The sequence below is a fragment of the Rhinopithecus roxellana genome, chromosome 15 (genome assembly GCF_007565055.1).
Source record: "Rhinopithecus roxellana isolate Shanxi Qingling chromosome 15, ASM756505v1, whole genome shotgun sequence".
In the NCBI taxonomy this organism is placed as follows: Eukaryota; Metazoa; Chordata; class Mammalia; order Primates; family Cercopithecidae; genus Rhinopithecus; species Rhinopithecus roxellana.
This window is the reverse complement of record NC_044563.1, coordinates 22,532,634-22,556,473: the sequence shown is the minus strand read 5'-3', so window position 1 is coordinate 22,556,473 and position 23,840 is coordinate 22,532,634. Positions and strand designations below refer to the sequence as shown.

The 23,840-nt window shown below is 34.8% G+C and overlaps 1 protein-coding gene across 3 annotated transcripts in view; it reads right to left on the bottom strand.

Annotated features, from left to right (window-relative positions):
• Positions 1-9,912: 9,912 nt before the first annotated feature.
• SLC17A6 (solute carrier family 17 member 6) overlaps positions 9,913-23,840 on the bottom strand; it is a 41,441-nt gene continuing 27,513 nt past the window's right edge. The window contains exons 7-12 of one of the 3 annotated variants that reach the window (XM_010369259.2): positions 23,208-23,350; positions 19,298-19,447; positions 14,595-14,727; positions 13,310-13,420; positions 12,732-12,859; positions 9,913-11,997 (exon numbers count right to left, since the gene is read on the bottom strand). In XM_010369259.2, coding sequence (XP_010367561.1) covers positions 11,662-11,997; positions 12,732-12,859; positions 13,310-13,420; positions 14,595-14,727; positions 19,298-19,447; positions 23,208-23,350 — 1,001 coding nt within the window. In that variant the 3' untranslated portion in view covers positions 9,913-11,661. The remainder of the gene's footprint in view (positions 11,998-12,731; positions 12,860-13,309; positions 13,421-14,594; positions 14,728-19,297; positions 19,448-23,207; positions 23,351-23,840) is intronic. The other 2 variants (XM_010369260.2, XM_010369261.2) reach the window with 2 other exon arrangements.

The following is a 23,840-nucleotide window of genomic DNA, read 5'->3' as shown; positions in this document are numbered from 1 at the left end:
TAGGACTTCTGCCATCTGATCCTTAGGGAACCGACAACGTGTCTTGTCAGACTGACTTCTTGTCAGCAGAGTGGCAGTGTAGCATCAACATGATATCTTCCTCACCATCAAGAATTCATGTTCGCTTTTCCATTGCTGACTAGCATTTCACATTCTGCATTTCAGATGGTATTAATGGTAAAATCAGATGTTCACATTCCTGCACATCTTGGCGACAATGCTAGAAAACCAATGCCCATACTAAGGCAAGCATAACAGTATTGGTCAAGAATTGTATTACCCGTAGTAGAGGAGAGAGAAATGGAGAGATTATAAAGAGTAACTGTTTGTGGTCACTAATTGAACAAGATCTTAAAAACTAAGACCATGATAGATTCTCCTAAGGACAGGAGGAGGTTGCTATGCATTGAATTATGTCCCTAAAACCTCATATATTGAAGTCCTTACTCCTACTGCCTCAGAATGTTACCTTATCTGGTAATAGGGTCATTGCTGATGTAATTAGTTAAGATGTGGTCATAATGAAGTAGAGTAGTAACTAATTCAATATGATCGGTACCTTTATAAAAAGAAGTTCATGTGAAGAGACAGACATACACACAGGCAGAACACCATGTCAAGATTAGAGTTATGCTGCCATAAGCCAAGGGACTAACAGAAGCTAGGAGAAAGACCTGGAGCAGATCCTTCCGTAGCGCCTTCAGCAGGAGTACAACCCAGTTGGCATCTTGATTCCAGACTTCTGGCCTCCAGAGCTTTAAGACAGTAAATTTCTGTTGTTCTAGGACATTTAGTCTGTGATATTTTGTTAAAACATCCCTAGGAAACTAACATAGAGGTGTTGTGAGTTTGCAGATTTTGGATTAGACACTATTCTCTTTTGCACAATTGTGTATTAATTAGATAGGAGTTACAATTTTGGGAACCATGGGAAGATATGAGAGACTTAAGAGATGGTTCTCACCTTCAGTGAGTTTGCTGGGGAGCAAAATAATAAGGCAATAATAAATAATATATAATAAATAAAATATTAATAATAAAATAATAAATAATAACTTGCTGTCAGTGGACAGAAAAATAACACGATAGACAAACCCTGTAGACCTATTCCCTTCCTTCTTAGTGCCACCTTTCTCACCACCCTACACAGTGTTTCCATGCAGCCATGTGACTGTTCCTGCCCTCCACAAAGGGTGTTCCTAAGACACCCACTTTTTCTGGAAAGCAGCTCTTTCTAATTACCACTGCTCCTGGGATTCATTTCACTTGGATCTATCCCAAGAGTGAGTACTGTGTTGTATCTGAATTAGCACTAGTCTTGTGTTCTAGTCTCAAATTGGACAAATCATAGAAAATCCCTGAATCTTTATTATTTTTCTTTCTTTTCTTTTTTTTTTTTTTTTTTTTGAGGCAGAGTCTCGCTCTGTCGCCCTGGCTGGAGTGCAGTGGCCGGATCTCAGCTCACTGCAAGCTCCGCCTCCCGGGTTTATGCCATTCTCCTGCCTCAGCCTCCCGAGTAGCTGGGACTACAGGCGCCCGCCACCTCACCCGGCTAATTTTTGTAATTTTAGTAGAGACGAGGTTTCACCGTGTTAGCCAGGATGGTCTCGATCTCCTGACCTCGTGATCCACCCGTCTCGGCCTCCCAAAGTGCTGGGATTACAGGCTTGAGCCACCGCGCCTGGCCTCTTTATTATTTTTCATCTGGAAAAGGGGGAATAATGACTCTTCTCCATTATATGTCAAATCATTGGAACAAGGATCAAATAAAGAAAAATGTTTGAAGGTATTCTGAAAATCTGCCATATATGATAAAATATTCATAGTTGCAGTTAGCTTAATATATTTACATACAATTAAATATTTCTCTCTTACTAGAAGCTGGGAGACCTACCACCTTCAACCAGATGGAAAAATTTGAAAATTCTGCATTTGTTTGGTACCTTAAAAAGATTTACAAAGCTTGAAAATCAAATAATCTTGTTTAATTTTTACCACAATTCAGTGAGTTATGCATTGTTATGCCTGTTTTGCAGATGAGTGTACTGGATCTTGGCAATATTAGGTAGTTTGTTCATAAGTGTCTGAGGTTGTGATGTGAAGTCAAGTCCAATGCTAGTCTCATATTGCATTTGGAGCCCCTAGTGAGAGGGTAGTTTGTATTACCCCATCCTTTCTATAGTTTTTAGAATAAATCCTTAATAAAGGCAACAGTAATGTTCATTATTACAGATGAAGAATGAGATTTTGACTTTGAAAGCCTTCCAATGACACATCAGGTTTTTATATGTGTTTTTAGGCACATTATAAAGAACTATGCTGTCAGGAGAAAAGAAAGAAAGAAAATCTTTTTAAAAGCACAAAAACTGATGGGGATATGGTCAGAAGCTTAAGTTAAATCTACTGTTAAGATGAGTCTTTTGTTCCCAGGATTGAGAGCACTGATTTGTTTGTTTATTTGTTCTGTTTTGTTTTTTGTTTTTGGAAAGAGACTAAACTGGAGATACTGCTAGCATAAATATGTCTCCAGATATGAGACGGAAAACAAAAATAATATTGATACACTTTCTCTTCTCCTTGTGTATAACCTTAATGTTTGAGATTGGATTTCAGAAAAGTAGAAAGAGAAAGAGAGAAGTGTTCTCATAATAAATGTTGTGTGTGGTTCTTTTTGTCCAGAGTTATCGAAGTCAGGGACAAGTGGATCACTGTGCCTTTGAATCATTATGCAAGATGCAGAAAGCATGAATTATGTCTTTGTCCATCTATTTTGATTATCTGCATTCTGCTCTGGCGTTTGAGTTGTAAGTGGGTGGATAAGGAACGAATAAATATGTCAAGTTTTGTCTTGACATCTGCAAACATGCCACAATTCCCGGGATACACCATCTTCCCCCTCCATGTCTTCCTTGGCACTGTAATACAGAAGCCACCTCCAGTCTCTCTCCATTTCCATGTGATGTTCTAGACAGATCTGATCATCTTAGTCCCTACGTAACATCCCTTCAATTATAAGATAAAATTTGAACAAGTTAGTCTGGTGTCTAAAGCATTGCACAACCATCTTAATAGTCCTATCCAGCCTCATTTCTGCTCCTAAGTATACTTGATCTTCCAATCACACTATCTTCTCACTTATCTCCAAACAGTATGGTTGACACGCCTCCACAATTTGTTAGTGATGTGGTGTCTACCTCTATGCTTTTCCTCCACCTATAAGATGGACAAACACCTATTTCACTTTCAAATTCCAGTTCAATGTCTTCTCTTTTCCCCTTTTCAGACTTTTCTTCTTTCAGAAAAATTAATTTAATGAGAAGGATCATATCATTCTTCCTACCTCTATAATTTTCTGGCCAAATCAAATATAACCATGTTTTCTTTCATCCATAAAGCTTTTGTTGAGCTCCTAATCTATGTCAGGCCTTGTATGCAGCATTTAGAACAAAAGATCTGCCATATGAGTTTTATGGGTTAGTAGGAGAAATACATTAAATTCCGAAAAAAACAAAAAACCTAGTTGCAAATTATGATAAACACTGTGTTAAGTGGTATAGTCATGTAAGACATGATTGATCTGTTGATATGTGGAAATTGCTGCCCAATTAGGAGATGTTATATAAAGTTTCATTCATTTTTGTATCCCCACAGTGCAGTAACAAGCCAGCACATAGCTCAATAGATGTTGAATGAAGTAATGAATAGGCAGAGTGTAGCTCTTGAAATAATGTTTTAGTATTGTACATTTACATTCAGTTGTTTAGCATTTCTATCTATTAAATAAACGTCACTTGCTCTATATGCATACTCACTAACATTTGAATAGTGCTAACGCTAAAATACCAAATACATACCAAACTCTTTTCACCTTACGGTGTTTTCCACATGCCGTTTCTTGTTTCTGAAACTCTCTTCCTGTCATGCTATGCCAGGCTAACTCATATTTATCTCTGAGGTCTCATGGTATATGTCACATCCCTGAGCAAATTTCTCTCAACTTATAGACTGGGTCATGTGCCCTGTTCAACCTTCTTAAAACACCTACATTTTCTTTTAGAGCATCTACCAGAATTATAATAGATTTTTTCTGGTCATACCTTTATTATCTATAATTCACACTGCATTAAGAGTTCTACGGAGGCAGGGTCCACTTAGTCTTTTCCCTCCACTATATTCCTGGTACCTGTCACATAATACATTCTCAACAAATATTTGTTGTTTGGCAAATCGATGGACTCACAGAATAAAAAAGTGGTTTTCAGTTATATCAGAAGCACTGTTGTGAATCCCACAATGTAGGTTTGAGTTACCCTTCTGTCACTAACTAGCTGGGTGATTTGAACAGTCACTTCACCTTTCTGACTTCAGCCTTTCCATTTATAAAGTAGGCCAGGCGCAGTGTCTCACACCTGTAATCCCAGCACTTTGGGAGGCCGAGGTGGGTGGATCACGAGGTCAGGAGTTCGAGACCAGCCTGGTCAACATGGTGAAACCCCAGTCTCTACTAAAAATGCAAAAATTAGCTGGACATGGTGGCATGTGCCAGTAGTCCCAACTGCTCAGTAGGCTGAGGCGGGAGAATCATTTGAATCAGGGAGGCGGAAGTTGCAGTCAGCCAAGACTGTGCCATTGCACTCCAGCCTAAAAGTCAAGGATTTTCATATTATTTTCATTTTTTCCAGCATGCTAGTGGGCTATAATATATTCCATTAAACTAGTAAAAGTTGAGTGTGATCAGTCATTAGAACTTAGACTCATGACTTTTAATACATGTATTCCAACTCACTGGAAAAGATTTAGGTAGTAAAGAGTTTACTGAAATTCTAAAATTCAAAATTCTGTAAAAATATACAAGATATCCCTAGACAAGTCAGGGAGTAGGGAGTATCACACAAAGAAGCCAATCAGGTTGAAAGAAGCCTCTCTCTCCCATAACTTCTATCCTATTAGTTATCAAAATGAGTGGTTAATAAAGTCAGTAGGAATATAGGCGGAAAGTAAACATTCAGTCTCATATTTGATTGAATTCTGAGAACAATTTATTATATTTCTTCAAGTTGACCTGAGGAATTTAGTAATTTGTCAGAGAGATTAAAGCCAGAAAATTTTGGAGCTGAGATTTCATGAACCATTGAAGCAGACCAATTCCTTATTTTCCAGATGGGGAAGCTGAGGCTCAGAGATCTGGTAGGACATGCCTTGTATTTACCTAAGGGAAGTGGCAGGTTCAGGGCTCAAACCCAAACAGTTCTGCTTCTTCTGCTATCCCCATTGCAACTGGAATTGAGACAATTAATGTGCCTTTAGCCTAACGGTGACATACTAATTTCTACCTTCCATTTGTGGAGATAGACACATGCCCCCAACACATTGCCCCCTTTTTTTTAAATCCTCAAGAAGCAGTCCAATAGACTCTGATGAGATCTGTGGGAAAGATGGCTTTTATCTGTGACATTTATTCTTATGCACACTTTTGTTGGCTTTGTGCAAAAGAACTTCATTTGGATTCATAAACCTGTTCATAAATGCGTATAATTCCTTTTTTACCTTTTTTTTATAAAATGAAAACATTCTGCCAATGCTTTAAAATTTATGGCTTCAGAAAACTGTCAAATGTTCTTGAAGATTATGGCAGCATCTTAATTGGCAGCACAGAGATGTAAAAAAAGACTGGAGAGCAATAAGACTATATCTGGTTTGCTGGGTTTTGTATTTTGACACACAGAAAAGTAGCATAAAATATAATAAAAATAGATATGTGGATTCCCAGAATAAAGAAATATTGATATTTTATTCTTTGCTTCAGATATTCTTTCAAATTGGTAAAAGGCCAAATTTGAACTTTCTTTCATGCTTTCTGGCTTCAGCCAAAAAAAAAAAAAAAAAAAAAATCAGTGTAGTGTTTTATAGTGCCTGTTGTTCTGTACTTGTTTTATGTCATATAAAATTTATAAAATATAAATAGAAAAATAATTTAGGTAACCGATCTGAGTAACTTAGTAGTGTTAAAAGTAAAAATACCTCAAGCTAGTTTCCAAAATGGTCCATTGTGGTGGATCTGACATTACCATCACACTTGAAGAGTTAATACCTTATATTTACTTAGCATCATAAGGAAAGGGTGCAGAGAAATGACGTTTGTTAAACACTTACGTGTTTACATACATTAAGCATTTATTACACTGTATTAATATACAGGGTGCTGTGTTAAGCATTTCATACTATTTGATTTAGTCACAAACTAATTACTAATTTGGTATTAAAGTACCATATTATGGAAGAAAAAGCAAGGCTCAGATAAATTAAGGAACTCCTAAAAGTCACACAACTATTCAGAGGCAATGGACTGTAGTGATAAAGAGTTTAGGATATGAAGCCAAATGGCTTGGGTTCACATTCAGACTTTACATTTTAACTCTGTGACCTTGGATAAGTACCTTAACTTCTCTGTGCCTAAGTTCCTTTATTTATAAAATGAAGTTTACAATAGTACCTATCACAAAGGGTTTTTGTAAAGATTAAGAGAGTATATATACACACACACACACATATATACACACACACACACATATATACGTATGTGTATATATACAATATAACAAATAACAACTGAGTCAAAAAGTGTATCTTGGAGCTCCCTAGAGGAAACAAAGAAGGAAGCATGACAGGCTTCATGTCTTTCATGTGTAATTGTTGACAGCACAGGAGTGCATCACAAAAAGCATTCTTCAAACTATTGGAAAGGCAAGGATCTTTATCTAATACACATTGGGCAAAGTAATAAAACACGTCCTCAAATGTGGTTTAACAAGACTGGAGAGATTTCTTCATTTTGCTTGCTCTCGTTGAAAGCTAAGGGTTTCATTCAATAAATGATGCTGAATATGGGCAGTGGTCAGGATGATACATCCAGCTAATGCAATTTTTAGATGCCTAGCTGCATTTAGGGAAAACCTTGGCGAAGCTTGAACACTTTAAGCGACTGAACAGTGTTAGACAAGCCTTTACAAATAAGGTGTTTTTGACATAGCTGAATGAAAATTCAGGTCTGAGTTCTTGAATGAAGATAGAAAGAAAAAAATTAAAATTCCTGCTAATTATATCACTACCAAAAGAATTAAATCTTAGTAATCTCTATTTGTGGTTAAAACTAAGAGTAGATGAAGGAAGAAATGGAAAGGGAAAATTTACAGCTCATGAGAAGCCCAGAAAAGGAACACAACAAAAAGAAATTTGAAGAACTGGAAACCACACTTAAAAGTTTAGACCATCTCGTCTCCAGAGATTCAGGTACTGGAGACACTAGATGCTGGTATCTTCCATGACCTAGACTCCCTACAGCATGAGGCTTTCTGAGGCTGAGAGAAGCTTCCTCACCTGAAACTATGATCAATCAATCAATCAATTTGACATGGGGAGCAACTTGAAGGCATTTCATCTTCAGGAGTTTGGAAGATTAAGAAAATTCCTTTTTCAGGGTTGTTACTTAGGGTCCTGTGTCCAGAAGCTTCTCTCAGTCACGTTTGTGTGGTCTTGCTGGGCAGCTGGGGATCATGTAAATAAATGCCTGAGGGACTGGGTCATCTTCTCACCAGTGAATCCTCAGTGTCTCCCATAGTATGAGTGATTAATAAACATTTATTGAGTTGAACAAATTAATTAGTAAGTGAACTCCAGAAAAGACAATTTGCCAGTAGTATTTCCTGTAGAAAAATACAGGGATAATAAACCACAAATGGTAACTTGATTATCCATCATGGTTATAGAAGTTGAAGATGTGTATATGTCACTTTGCATTTCCCAAAAGGGTCCACACATTATAAAGGGAAAAGCGTTCGAAGACGGTAACACAAAGATGTTCATAACACCAATCATTATAGCAGCCAAATATTGGAAATAACTAAAATGTTTCATAAATAAGGTATGGGATAGATAGATGAAATATAGTTCTTATTAAATAATTGAATATTAGATTATAGAACTTTATTATTCAAATAGGAAAATACACATGTTCTACTGTTAAATGAACATTAGGTAGCAATAGTAAATCAAGCATAATTTTGAACTTGGAAACTAAATAATATGTAATATTATTTAATTAATAGAATGTAAGTTTTATGTGTGTTTTTCACAGAAAGGATTTTCGAAATGTTAACAGTGCTTATCCCTGGGTAGAATAATTATTGATTACTTTATTTTCATTGTTTTTAATGCTGTCCTACACCTAATGAAACTCCCTATTCTCCAAACACTACATTTATAATCAGAAAGGTAATAAAATGACTTAAAAGTAAAAAGAAAATGCTCTCTTGCTGTGGCCAGATAGTCTGTATTCTAGTTCTATCTTTGCCTGGGGAATCTTTAGGAAGTTTACTACATTCTCTTAGACCTGTCCATCTTACCTGGAAAATAGAAATACCAATAATGGTACTTGGTCTTTTAATTTTAAAAGGCAGATGTGAAGACAAAATGTGGCAATTCATAGGAAAACATTTTGCAAACTGCAAAAACAGATACATATGATAATGAGGAGGAAAATGAAAAAAAAAGGCAGAGGAAGAGGAGAAGGGGACAATGAATTTTTGGGGTTGAGAGATGAGAAAATGAATGTGGCTAGTGGTAATATTTGGAGACATCATCGGAACAATTTTTTTCAGAGATGGGTGTCACTCTGTTGCTCAGGCTGGAGTGCAGTGACCATTCATAGACACAATCATAGTGTGCTACAGCTTCCAATTCCTGGGCTACAGTGATCCTTCTAGCTCAGCCTCAGGAGTCACTGGGACCACAGGCATGTTCCATTTCTCCCAGGTAAGAACAATTTTCTTATGAGAAATGTAAACTTTTGTCTTAGAACTGGGGAAATTATATAGTGTTAAATTCAAGTCATTTTTATTCCTGCTATCAAGTTCTGCACAGAATGGCCTGGCCTGTGAACCTGCTTAAGAATTAGGCTGGGTCTCTGGCCATTGTTTCTTTATGCAGAAGATTGGAAGATGTGAGTGGTGGACATGTGAGTAGTGGTAGAAGCAATAAATGGTCATTTAATTAACTCGAATAGAAACCTTATTTACAGAGAAAATAAAAATAAATGCACAGCTAATCATCAAAATTTCTTTCCAATTCCATTAACAATCTCTGTGTCCCCTTGATAAAGTCTGTTCCTTTGGCCTTCAGTGTTCTCCTTCATTCAACAACAGGTATCAACTAAATCATCTCCTAAGTCCTCTGAGCAGTAAAGTTCTATGAGTCTTAGATTTTATAGATTCTATATGTAGATTCTACACATATTTACCCCTATCATTTTCTACATTCCTATGAGTTAGGGAATCTGAGCTAAATTATTTCCATTCCACTCACAAAGACATTCTTTTGGCTGCCTTGATAAAGCTTGCTTACTGCTAATTAGTTTGGCTGAAACATTATAATACAATGCCATTATAACATTTTAGCTTCTAAATTTCTGTTTCTTCATTTACAAGCTGAGAATAAAAAGAGTACCTACGTTGGATGGTCACTGTGTAGTTATAAGAGATCCTATACCAAAAAATGTCTAGGACAGTTACCTAGCACAGGGTACGTGTGCAATTAAAATTAGTTGGTAATATTGATGTGATTTGTTTTGAGTTTTTTCCTAAATTTTTCTTTGAACTTAGCAGCAGTTGTGAGAAAACTCATTGAAATCTGGAGTTTGACTCAGAGACCTATTTCTTGATTTAAAACTCTATGGAGTCACATCCCACACAATCTAAAGAGTGCCATGTTCTTTCATTAAATGTCCAATGGTTCAAAAGGTTGTTGTTGTTCTTGAAGCCTAGATTTGGCTTCATTGGAGCCTCCACCAGCTAAATTCACATTAAAGCTAAAAGCTAAACAAAATAAATCCAAATTAATGTATGATTAATGCACTGCTTTTTAAAAAAGGATAAATGGAGCATTTTATTAACACTTTTTTGCTGCAACAAAATGACAGTCCACATATTTTCATTCAACACAACAAAAGCTGTGATCACATTACATCACTTTGAGGCACAAAGCAAAGGGTATTTTTTTTCTTAAGGTGAAGAATGATTTGCATTTTCTAAACAAACTTCATGTTTTATATTTGCAGCAGCAGGGCCTCCAGTCACTAGCACAATACAATGAACAGATCAAATATCCAGAATAGACAAAATACACCAATAATATTTTGAGTTGAATTGGGAAATGCATTATCATAATTTCAGGACATTATAAAGAGGTCTGATGTTAGCTTTTTTTAAGAAAACAAAATTATTCCAACCACCCAAACGGCTACTACAAGCAAAATGAAGGTAATATACAGACAGGAAATTGTATGCATTGCACTTATTGCTTGGTACACAAATGTTGCAATTCTTGTTGAGTTATATTAAGAAATGACAAGCAAAATGCCTCTTCCCCACCTAAAATTCTATGACTCTATGAAAGTAGAAATTGCAATTCCCTAACCCAACATTAGGTGTATGCTATTTTTGGTTTTGTGTGAAGATTGTTTATTATGTTTCTGTGTATGGACATGTATAAGATATACAGATATATATATAGAGAGACCACTTTAATATAATTTATTGTCCTATATATTTAAGACAAATATTTCTTAATAGGACTTTAAATAATAAAATTGCCTACTTACAATATCTCTATGAAGTTAATCTTTTCATATTATATATAGCTCTGTGGTACAAGTTTCATATAGTATTTAATTATGAAGGAAGAAGGATATCTAAACCATTTTCTATTTCTTTGTTCTTAATATTGCATTTTAAGGGATATATTTCCATAGTAAATTTCTTATTAGATTCTTTGTGGTGTATATATCTCTTTTTTTTCTAATGCAAGTTACAACCAGTACAAAGTTGTAATAAAAATACATTGAAGTTTATTTCTTTTTATATTTTTTTGCAAAAAAGTTATGTGATATGCTACATGAAAAGTTTTATTCTATTGAAATGTGAAGTGTTTCATACTGTTATGTAAATGGATGGAAGAACATGAAGCATACCCCTCAATTTACATGTTCTCTTTCACAGAAATAAGTGTTTGTGCCCAAGCATTTCATAGAAAAGACTGCAAGATACTCCTTTTGAGGACTAACAAAATATCTTACATTATGCAATTCAAATAGTTATTCAGTACAACTTTGTAGCTGATAGTTCACAATGTACTTCCAGACATATCCCAACTCCCTGATTTTCACTTAATAAATGTTGCCTCTACCTGTTGCAGCCAACTTCTGTATGCTATCCTGCAATACAGTGTAACAAATATATAAGTGCGTTTTGCATGATCAAGTAGCTTTGGCTTCCTAACTTTTGTAGGATGAGATGTTGTGCTTTATTAAATAGTGATGAGTTTTAGCTCATATGAATCCAAAGGGTAACTACTTGTTTCTACAATTTTGACCAGTCAACCTTTTAAGTCACAAATGCAAGAATGGATGACTTGAATGGAAATGATGGAACTTACAATTTAACAGATTGCACTTGATGGTAACCTCATGGGTTTGCTTTGTTTTCATTTTTACGGCAAGACTTGCCTGGTTTATATGTTTACATGTTTACACCACGTGTTTTTAAATTTTTTGTGTAATCACATGAATTTAATCACAAACACTAAAAATAAATCCAGTAATTAGTTTTGTTATGAATGATCAACTCGGTCCTTATAGCTATATGAGTCTTGTACTTCTCCTTGTACAAATTCCTCTTTCTTTTCCCAACCACTGGGCCAACCTCCATTGGCCTGTGTTGTGGCACCATAAGACTTGGTGGTACCATAATTTATATAATTTTGAGTAATGTCCCCTGTTTCTTCATCGAGTTCATCTTCATGAATAAATCCACATTTTTCTTCACTTGTTTCCTCAGGGTCTGCCCAGGGTTGTTTCTCTCCTGAGGCAAATATTGCATAAAATATAACTCCACCATAGTGGACTAGGGCAGCGATGAGGAAGACATACTGCCACTCTTCACGTGACTGCAGTGACAAAAAGCAGCACTGTGAGAACAGACTCCCCATGATTTAAACACCTAACGTCTTCTCTGAATACACCACCACTGAGTTTTCATAAAACACTGTATTTGGGGAAATCCATGTACTGATTTTGTGAAGCAAACACTCTATATAACACTTCTGTAATACTATTACTTTTATTATTTGATGTTTTAAATCTAAAAGTTTAGAAATAAAATTCCAAATGTATCTATGGCCTGCTGATTTTTAAAATATTCATAATCTCTTTTCATTTCCATTGATTTACTTATCTTTCTATTCCATTTCTTTTGTTTCTTTACTTCTAGTAAACCAGAATTTTGAAGCTCTGCCTACACATATAAGTACAAATAGCTGACGATAATATTCTCCCTTGGACAACTGCGGAAGAGTCTGAATTGAGGTTTACAAACAAAGCTCAGAAGACATCTGCTTGAGTATTTTAATAAGCCAGAGAAAAAGGGGGTTTTTATCACACCAGGGGTATCAGAATTATTAAAAAGGGTTGAGAAACATATGCTTATTGGTTAGGGAAATTGACTTTCTTGGAATTCTTAAAAAGATTTTTTATTCTGAGTCTCATTTATCTTTCCCACTCCGAGATGTGGTGACTGGACAAGAAAGAGAATACTAAGGATAATATTTTAACTCTTTTCCAAAAAGATTATCATTTTGAGAAACTGTCTTCTATGAATAAACATCCGTTTTGGCCACCTTACCTTATTCTTTGTCATTGCACCAACAATGATAGGACAAACCATTCCTGACAATGTGCCAACACCATTTGAAATGCCCATTAAGATACTGGCATATCTTGGAGCAATATCCAAGTGGTTAACATTGAAACCTGAAATACACACATAAGTTTTGACTCAGGGGATCCTAAACTTCTTAGAAGTAAGTACCTGTAAAACCACACATCACAGCTCCTTAAAATATACTGGGTTCAGTGCACGTGCTTAATTACGTTGTGATAATTTCTCTCGGGGATATAATGAGAATAGAATGAGGTATGAATTCTTATCCAACACTTAATATGTGATGTTCACTCCAGAGAGGAGGTAATGTTTTCTTAACAACAACAAAAAAAGGCAGTCCAGGAGGACATTGAGCATTAACAAATCTAAATGTTTTCTAAATATTTTATTTTTTTCATTTTCTAGTGGAAATATTTGACTATTACTCAACCTATAAAAGATATATATGAAGATATTTATAAAAAGATATATGTATGTGTCTTTTTATCAGCAGTCAAAATCAGAATGTCCCAAGTACAAAGAAAAAATATATATCTTACCAGATATAGCAAATCCACTGAATCCCACTGCAAGTACCAAGAATGAGATTGCTACTCCTCTAGTATGAGAATAGCCAACAACCAGGAGTAGTGTGGCTTCCATGCCAAAACCTTCAGAAGCAAACACATAGAAATTCTTCAAAAATTTTTGAAATTTTACCAGTGAACCAAAACTGCTAAAAATGTTCCAATTTATTGACCTAGAAATTCCACTTCAGAGAGTCTATCTTCCAAACTACTACTACTACTACTACTACTACTACTACTACTACTACTACTAATTATTATTATTATTAGTTATCCTAGAGATTCATGAAGCTTTCCTTGTGTTTTAATAAAAACATCCAGGCCAGATGTGGTGGCTCATGCCTGTAATCCCAGAACTTTGAGAGGCCAAGGTGGGCGGATCACCTTAGGTCAGGAGTTCGAGGCCAGCCTGACCAACATGGAGAAACCCAGTCTCTACTAAAAATACAAAATTAGCCAGGCATGGTCACCCATGCCTGTAATCCCAGCTACTCTGAAGGCTGAGGCAGGAGAATCACTTGAACCCGGGAGGTGGGGATTGTGGTGAGCTGAGATCATGCCATCACACTCCAGCCTGGGCAACGAGAGTGAAACTCCATCTCAAAAACACAGAAAGAAACAAAGAAAAACATCCAAAACAACCTAAAGTTTCAATGATGGGAAGAGAAGGTAAGTTAGTTACAATAAATACAAATGGCTTTATTTATTTATTTATTTATTTATTTATTTATCTATCTATCTATCTATTTATTTATTTATTTATTTATTTATTTTGAGACGGAGTTTCACTCTTGTTGCCCAGGCTGGAGTGCAATGGTGCGATCTTGGCTCACTGCAACCTCTGCCTCCAAGGTTCAAGCAATTCTCCTGCCTCAGCCTCCCAAGTAGCTGGATTACAGGCACCCACCCCGATGCCAAGCTGATTTTTTGTGTCTTTAGTCGAGATGGAGTTTCACTATGTTGGCCAGGCTGGTCTCGAACTCCTGACCTCATTATCCACCCACCTCGGCCTCCCAAAGTGCTGGGATTACAGGCATGAGCCACCGTGCCCGGCCACAGATGGCATTATAAAGCAGTTACTTAAAACTAGGAGTTATGAAAAGTTTGATGTAATATGAGGAAGTTATTTTAAGTGAACAGTGAAGGCACAAATGCAACTGCATCTAAGTAATTTGATATGTGTAGAAAAAGTTATTTTCTCATGTAGGTTAAACTGATTGAACTACAAACATGTCCTTAGTGCCACTTATGTACTTACCACCACAATTCATGATCTTTCTCACTGTCGTAGTTGAAAGAATCTGCTTGCTTCTTAGAAAATCTGCAATTTGCCCCCCAATAGGCACAATAATTGTCATTACTAAGTGTGGTACAGCAGATAGCATGCCAACCTGATGAAAAAGAAGAAGGGGGAGAAATAGACATAACCGTAAACAATGTGAGTAATTTAATGGCCTTGGTTTCTGAATCTGTCATCACGTTTTTATGGACAAACGAAGGAAAAATGCTCTTTCCAAATGATCACTTGCTCATTCCTAGAATAAGTAATGCCTTCCACAGAATACATGAGAAAAGCTAAGCAAATTTACTTGGATCCCTTTCGACCTTCTGTGAGAAGTAATATATATATATTTTTTGCTATGTAATGCATCAGTAAATTTTGAGTATGATTCAACTCTTCTGATATTGTTAAATGTGTTTGCACAAATACATCCTTAGTGAAAGAGAGCAAAAGTGGTGAGAGAGAGACAGAGGAAAAATACGTTTGTCACATCTTGAAGAGGCTGTATTTTAAATTCATGTTTAATTCATATGGGAAAAATGCATATTTATACTTTATAGATATCTTATGAGTAAAAAGCACAGACATAATTTCTGTAGAGTAAGATCCCAGATAATGCAGATAATTTCTTCAATTTTAAGTATTTTCTGCGTCAAGTATCAATACTCGATCACATTTTTGTATGGTGGCATGTAGTTTCTCAATTAATTTCATGCTAAATAGCCTAATTTCAAACTTTACCCACCAGGATCAGTTAAACACATATTTTTAACCATTACTTACACACAAAGTGCTGTGTTCTAAGCCTTATGGACAGTAAGTATAAATAAAACGCATTTAAATTATGTATTACCACATACTTGGACTTAATAAACTTTGACTGTAAACATATAAGGAAGTTTTTTTACTAAGTAAACTTTGAAAAACAATTTTTGGCAGATGGCATTCATAATGTGTGTTTAAGTATGTCTTTCCAATTAGATTATCGAAGGTTTGACACAAAGATTCTATTTTATTTTACACTGGTATGTAGTATGGTATCACAATCATGGATTTGAGTTGTAATGATTAATTGAGATAGTAAATGATTCCACAATAGGTTAACTGTTCAGGCTACATAATGATCTCTTCCATCCCAGATGGATGATATTAATAGTCTTCTTACTAAATAAAAAAAAAAAAAAATTGAGAGTCAGAAGACTTAAGTGACTGTGAGAGTCAAGTTTCGAATCAGTTCTACCTGAGTCCAAAGACTGGGCTCTTAGCCTTTATACTTGACACCACACCATGAGAAGGAAAAATCAAATGAAATCAGACAATATATATTAATGTGCTTAGTCTAGTATGAAACTTGGTATGTAGTAGGGGCTCAACAGGTACCTAAATAAAGACGTCAGGTAAACTGACATTAGAAAAAATAAACCATTATTGCTTTTGAGACTAGCATCTTGAGAAAACTACAGGGCTTTTTACTCTTAATATGGAGTAAATATATTTCAAGCAGTCAATGTGTAGAAAGAAACTTTTGAACAACAACAAAACATTCTGAAAGACACTATGTTAGGATTTGTGTAGAATTACATGGTATGTTTTTGGCATTTATAAAGGCAGGCTAAAAGTTTGGAAGTAACCACATTGCCTAAGTCCACATAAATGACTTGCATTTTTACCCAGTGTTTAATAAGTCTGAAAAGTTTTTTAATTGAAAATCCTCTGTTATTTACTATCTATTCGAACAATCATTTTGACTACTTTGGATAAGAAAGGAACAAAGCTATGGTTATTTTTTCACACTTTCAGCAAAGGGTGTGCAAAGCACTATGGAAAATGCAAGGTGCTAACAATCTACAGGGTTAATGAGACAAGTTTTAGACTATTTTAGCGTATTGATTTAACATTTAAGGGTATTGACTCTCCTAGTTTCTTAAACAATATGTGGATATACTCCGCATTTGACCTCAAAAGAGCCAAAGAGGTTTCAAAAGTTTGAGAGTTATTCAGTGGTCTTCTTGGCTTTTGGGGACTTATGAGGAATCACTTGTCACATGATCAAAATGATCAAAACCTTCCTAAAGATCATTTATGTCAATCACATGAAAATTTGCATATTATTTTAAGGTTTTGAAAGGCTAGGATAAATGTTTTTGAGCTTATAACTGATTTATTCTTCATAGAAACTCCAGTAATTAGATTTTTGTCCCAGCCTTCTTTTAGCTTTTCTGGGTCATAGTCTAGATCATATGTCTTCCTATCTGATCCATATTCTGTTCAGAAATAGCAGCAAAGCACAGCCAGCCAACACTATTCTTCTCCTCCTTAAATAGGAAGCTCAAAAGGAGTGGATGTCTATTCTCATTTGGCTTGCCCCTTATAATCTGACCTTTCAAAGTGCTGGTTAATCCTATCACTGACCTGTTGATATGCCATTTTCAAGGGCCTGAAAATGTTACATACAAGCATAGGCTGATATAATATATTAAATCATATGTGTGTGTGTGTGTGTGTGTGTGTGTGTTTTAGAAAATAAAAATAAAAATATATATACCTGCTATATATAGTATTAGCTTATGCCAGTATATAATGATATATATATAAGTTAAATAATATAATTAACTTACATAGCTAAGTGATATAAAATCTATGTTATAATTTTATTTATATATATGGTGCTGTCTTAACTAAGTCATTATAATTAGAATGAAGATTAAGCCATTGCACTCATATTTCTTTCTGTAGGATACCCAATTTAACTAAAGTTGAAGAGAATGATCTTCCATGTAAATATTTTACTTACTTTACCTAAATTTGGATGCACTTTTTAAATAATATCCTTATTATTTAATGGTATTAAGTTAATACCATTATTTAGAGATAAGAAAATTGAAGCCGATAATTACTCAAAACTCTGCCCAAGATTATATACCAATACTTTGTTGTAGAGCTTGAATTTGAAGCCATGTCAGCTTAGACCCGAATCCAATTCTCTGTGTTCTCCAGCATGTCCTATACAATTTTTTTCAGCTAAGTCAGAATTTTTTAAACCAATCTAATTAGTATCTGACGACCAATGTGTCTGTGTGAATTTATCCACAATTTTCGTTAAAAATATAACTAATGAATGAAATAAACCAACCCATCTGCTGGTTGATTTATAATTAGTTTTTACAAAATACCATTGCTTTTACTCAAGCATCCTCAATTAATTGGAGCCATAGGGCCAAAATGACCACATAGTTTCATTAACATCAGTTGGCTTCTTCACTCTCCCCCCAAGACCTGGCTTTATTCATAGCCTCTCAGTGTCATATTTGTCCTAGATTATGAAAATGGACTCACACCTCCAGCAGCCTTTGTTGAGAAGTATAACACCTCTCAGAGCTCCCAAAGGCTACCCTGGAATGTTTGATCAGCTCTAGAGAGAAGAGCTCTGTCTAAAGCAGCCATTCTTCTCGGGGATGGAGGAAACAGTTTCCTTAGAAACAGGAATTACAAAAGAGCTCTTAGAATAGCCACTCCTAAACTGAGGTTTTCTTCAGTCCCAGGTCTCAGTCTTTCAAGTAGAGACAGAATATGAATAGCGAGCCCAGCTGGACTTATGTAATGACATGAAGAGAGATAGCAAGACCATTGCCAGCACAGACAGTGTATTCAGGACTCAGCAAAGGGCTTGACACAGAGATGGCATTGAGCAGATACTCACTAAATACTTGAATGGATATATGATTTACCTGAATTTGAATGGCATAGTAAAGATAATTAAACAGAAATCAAAGAATCTTTGTCTAAATTTGATGTTGTCATGCATTACTAGCGTGGCTTTAAGCAATTTAATTACTTTCCCTAGTTTCTGTTTCCCCATAATTTCAATAGAAATGATAACTGTTGTTCAACAGATCAACCAGCAAAAGTTGTTCATGAATACGAGAGTAGTTTCTAAATTTCGAGTTCCTATATAAATATAAAGTAGCATTTTTGTATTCATTTTACCCTCATAGAAAATCTCAAGATGATTTTATTCCCATAGCTATGAACAAATGTCTGTGGAAGTTTGCATGCTGTATTCTAATTGGTAACTTATTTTCATGTTTACACCACCAAGCTGTGAGCATTTTGAGGACAGAAGCTATGTTTCTATTTCTGCATCTCACATAAAGTTCTGCACATTGTGTTCAACAAATACTTGTTAAATTAATAAATTGGATGGACAAAATATGAAAATGTTTTCAGATTTTCTTTTACAATCCTCCTATCTTTTCACTGGATGAGAGTTCTAAGAGCATTGAAGAATAATTAGATTGGAAATTAGTAAGTACAATTCTATTTGAATGGAAAACTTTTTTTGTTTGTTACATTGTCTGTGACCTGAGACATAAAGGGAGTTATGCTTATTTACAGGGAAAAGATTACACTGCTGCTCACCCCAATTAGGCTGTAAGTTCCACGAAGGCAAAAATTAGGTTTGTTTTGCCTGTATTCTCAGTACCAGAGAGCGATTCTAGCAGACAATAGAATACAGTAGACACTGAAACATTTTACTTTGCTTCTGTTTCCTAGCAGTTGTTTAATGAATAAATGAATAATCTCTGAAAATTAGAGGACAAAAATTTTTGTAAATGAATTTAGTATTCACTTAAATACATAGGTAATCCACGATTTATATAAGAATACATTTTACATACCTTGCTAATTTCAAATCCAAAGACTTCCTCAAAATATGCTGGCTGACTAATAAGCAATAAATAAAAAGTCCAGCTTCTGCAGAAGTTTGCAACAATTATTGCATAGACTGGCATGGATGTAAAAAACTTCCTCCATGGAGTCTTGAATTTCTGAAATTCCAAAAAGAGAGACATTATGACCATTTTAAATATTTTCAAACTTAAATGGGAATAATAGGTGCTTTGCATTTTCAGGATGTATATGACAGGTCATAAGTAAGAGGTAGAAAGATGTAGTGAAGCATTAATTATAACCACCCAGTTAATCTTAGCTACATAAGTAATCATTGGAAGAGAAAAAAATAGGATCTCAATCACTGCAACTTATTAGATTATTCCAGCTTTAGGAATACACAGGATTACATAATTATAGAAAATTGATTCCAAAAGCATAGGTCCTAGTTTCTAAGGTTTTTTTTCCTTTTTTTATTTTTTTAATGGTGATAGATCGTATCTCAGCAAAAACTTACTGCCACATCAGTGAGCTTGTGATAGCCAAAATATTTCATTTAAAACATTGAAAATCCAATGTATTCATGAAGAGAAAGCTACAAAAACTTAAGAGTACAGTATTCTAGACTAGACCCTACCTGAAGTCAATTATTCTACTACCAAACAATCTAAGTCAATTATTCTACTATCAATCAATCCAGAAATTGTCTTGATAGCTAGTAGCTATAACCATAAATTCTGTGACACTGGAGTTCAAGGTTCTGTAAAACTCAGAACAGCTGGGTGAAAGCATTTGTCTATCCCCAGCGTACCTTCGGCACTTAACTAGTTACTTAAAATATTCAAAGCATTCAAAATTAACAACCTAAATATGATCAGCTTTGCATATGACCCCTTTAAAAAATTAAACCTAATTATACTTAAAGTTTCTGTGTATGCCAAAATGTAAGCAAGTACGTATTTTCCCCCAAGATAACATTTTTAGACATTAAAATATCTCTCATATTTCCCGATTATTTCTCAAGTACTTTATTTTGAACATCAAAATACTGTTTGGTGAGGAAACAGTGGCCTAAAATAACTTTGTTAAGTTATTTAACTTAACTTAATTTAAAATAACTAAGTTAACTTTATTAAGCTAACTTGGGATCCTTGACCTAACTGAATGACTGAAAGAGGAGGCAAACATCTTTCACGTGGATTTAACAATTATTCCTGAATGTAAAACCTCATAATTGCTAGTATTGGTTGTGGCTGTAATTAAGCCAGTTAAAGATCACTTTAAATGCAACACAGGAGGAAGTTATGATGTGGTGATCATAAATATATGAAAGACAAAAAAGAAACGAACAAAAACAAAAGTCTGCCCTAATAATATGTAATGAATACTGTGGCTTTAGATAAAAAATTTTAGTGGCAGCATCATAAATAGTTTCAAAAAGTACAGTTTTTAAAAACAAATCAATATGTTATAAGAAAATAATTCCAGATAAGTACATTCATTTCACAGATAATAAAAATGTCAGAAGACAGAAATGTCTGCATGATAGTATTATGTTAGCATAAGAAATGACTCCAGAATATTATTAGAAGTAAAAGAACTTTTCCCTGCTGGGCAAAGATCCTTTCATTCATACAAGGATCATCTTTCCTGAGAACTTTATTCTTTACATGGTAAAGCACTTCATCAAAAGCAAGAGAAAAATATCTCATCTTATACCTTGAAAAATTGTTGAGGGATTAAGGGGAAGATTATAGTATTCTGATGATTTTAGAGAAAAATATATTTAAAAGACATTGCAATCAGTTGCAATGTGTGATTCTTAATCAGATTCAGATTCAAAACAAATAGCTAAAAATAAATTTGAATACAGGTTAGATATTAGAATGTAGACAGCGCTAGAAATCTGAATATGATGTAGGTGTTAAATGATGTTACAGAATTGTTTTTAATTATGTTAGGTGTGATAGTAGTACTGACATTGTGAAGGAGAATATTATTTTTCTAGAGATACATATGAAGTTTTTATGGATAAAGTATTTTGATGTTTTATTTACTTTGAAATGGTTCATCAAAACAAAAATGAAATAAATATGCAAGATGGTAATTGTTGCACCTATGTGGTGAGTATATGATATTCCTGTCAGTATTCCTTCTCCTTTGCTGTATATTAAATTTGTTCACAAAATAAAAGTTCGAACTAGAATACAAGTTATGTTCCCACATAATCTCATTTTAAAATTTACTTTCAAGCTACAGGAATATATGAAACATCAGTAAGAAGTAAAATATTGTGTTTAGAAAAGCAGTGAGGTATAGGAAGTGGGGAGCTGAAGATTATCCATGCTGTTTTTTCATTCTCCTGCTGTTCTTTCTGAGGTCATTTGTAGGAATTAGTTTTTACCTAGACAGAATTTCTGATTATTTTTTAAATTTATTTCTAATCTAGACATATGACCTCTCAAGAACTGGCAAATAAAAGAACATAATGAATTAATAGGATGTAGATATAGGCTGATCACATTATTTTGGGGCTAGAAATCGAGGCTAAACTCAAAACTTGCCAGATACCAGTCTCCATTACCTTCTGCTTAAAATAACTGCAACCAGTGGGCACCAGTGCATATTACCAATCTTCCACCCACTCCCATATCACCTCTTGTTTCTGAGTAGCCACCATAAGAAATTATTAGTCTATTTACAGAAGGAAACACAAAGGGGAAAGTTCTAATGCCAAGCTAACTCATGGAACAACTACACAATAAAGATTCATTTAAACCATTGAAGTTCAACTTCTGAATTATATATGATATGGGATTTTTCTTATTCATTAAAGGCCAATTTGACTCAGCAATAATGGGTGATAGACTTTTTTTTTTTTTTTAACCTAAGATGAGACATCAAAGACAGGCATTCTCTAACAAATGAAGTAAAGAATCTGAGCTAGAATCAACCACACCTAGAATAGGGAGGGAGAGGTGTTTGTTTTAAAAGAACAAATGCATAATATGTAAAGGGCATTGATTCTTCAATTAGTGTATGACATCTTCCAGCTCTTAGCATAAGGAAACTATCATTGATCAGATCGCCAAATGCCTCAATATGTCTAAATACACTACTTTTACTCAACAGCGTTTTCTTTTTTTTTTTTTTTTTAGACTGAGTGTCGCTCTGTCGTCCAGGCTGGAGTGCAGTGGTGTGATTTCAGCTCACTGCAACCTCCACCTCCCTGGTTCAAGCAATTCCCCTGCCTTAGCCTTCTGAGTGGCTGGCTCATGCCACCAGGCCTGGGTAATATTTTTGTATTTTTAGTAGAGCTGGGGTTTCACCATGTTGGCCAGACTGGTCTCGAACTCCTGACCTCAGGCAATCCACCCGCCTCGGCCTCCCAAAGTGCTGGGATTGCAGGTGTGAGCCACTGTGCCCAGCCTTCTTTTAAAAATATAATATCGGGGGGCTTTTTAAATTAATTACTATGTACAATATATCAATGTTACATAGAATACAACATTTGCATTATTGAAATAGAACTATGTTTTCTCTCTTTTTAAGTAAATCAGAAGAAATCAAATCATCAGAAAAAAAGGGCTTCACAACATTGTCTTTATGATGCTTGATATTCATAATAAAATATCATTATTTTGAACTGTTTAAAAAAATACTGTTTAGGTTTGCAGTTACAGTTATAACCCAGTGTACATTTTTAAATGCTTAAGAAAGGATAAAGGAAAAAAAATGACAGATAGAGGAAACAGCTATTATTCCTAAGTCAGAGAATATGAATGGACCAAAAAAAAAAATAAGTTATGACTGATACCAAATTAGTTTTGCTGAAGAAGAACTTGTAAGATAGTTTGGTTGGTCAATGGGGGCGAGATGGGAATAAGATAGGAATATACACCATAATAAAGTTCTTACTTCCATTGCACCTAAAAGATTTGCACTCTCTCCAATGCTTTCTTCTATGTACCTACGTTCTTCATCTGTAATAGTAGGATGCTTTGCAGGACTTTCATAAGACACCAAAAGCCAAAACATGTACCAGACCATTCCAAAGCTTCCTGCAAGCAACAGTTCAGAAGGAGAAAGTCAAATCTATCACAAATACTTCCATTTAACAGTGATGTGCTGGAATAAAACTGCAATCATCTCATGGCAAACACATTCTATTAGAAAGAATTCAAGCTTATGTTTCTCCAACTGACATTAGCCATCTTTTCTTCTCTTTTGCCATTAAGTTTCAAACTTCTTAAAGGCCAGGCCTGTGGTTTTATCTCCTTGTCTCTATGAAATAGCACTGATATACAATAAGCCATAAATAATTATTATAACAGTGTGGTTTGGAAGGTATTCATTCATCCGACAGTACTTAGCAGTTAACATTCTAGGCACTCTGGTTAAGTGCGAGAAATATAATGAACAAAACAAAATTCCTGTCCTCAAAGAATTATTCTGGGGGTGAATCCTTTTCTTTATTGCCTGCCTAGAATATATAAAAGTGGTTCCATTTCCAGAGAAAAGAATTGCTCATTTCCCTCTCCTGTTAGCATT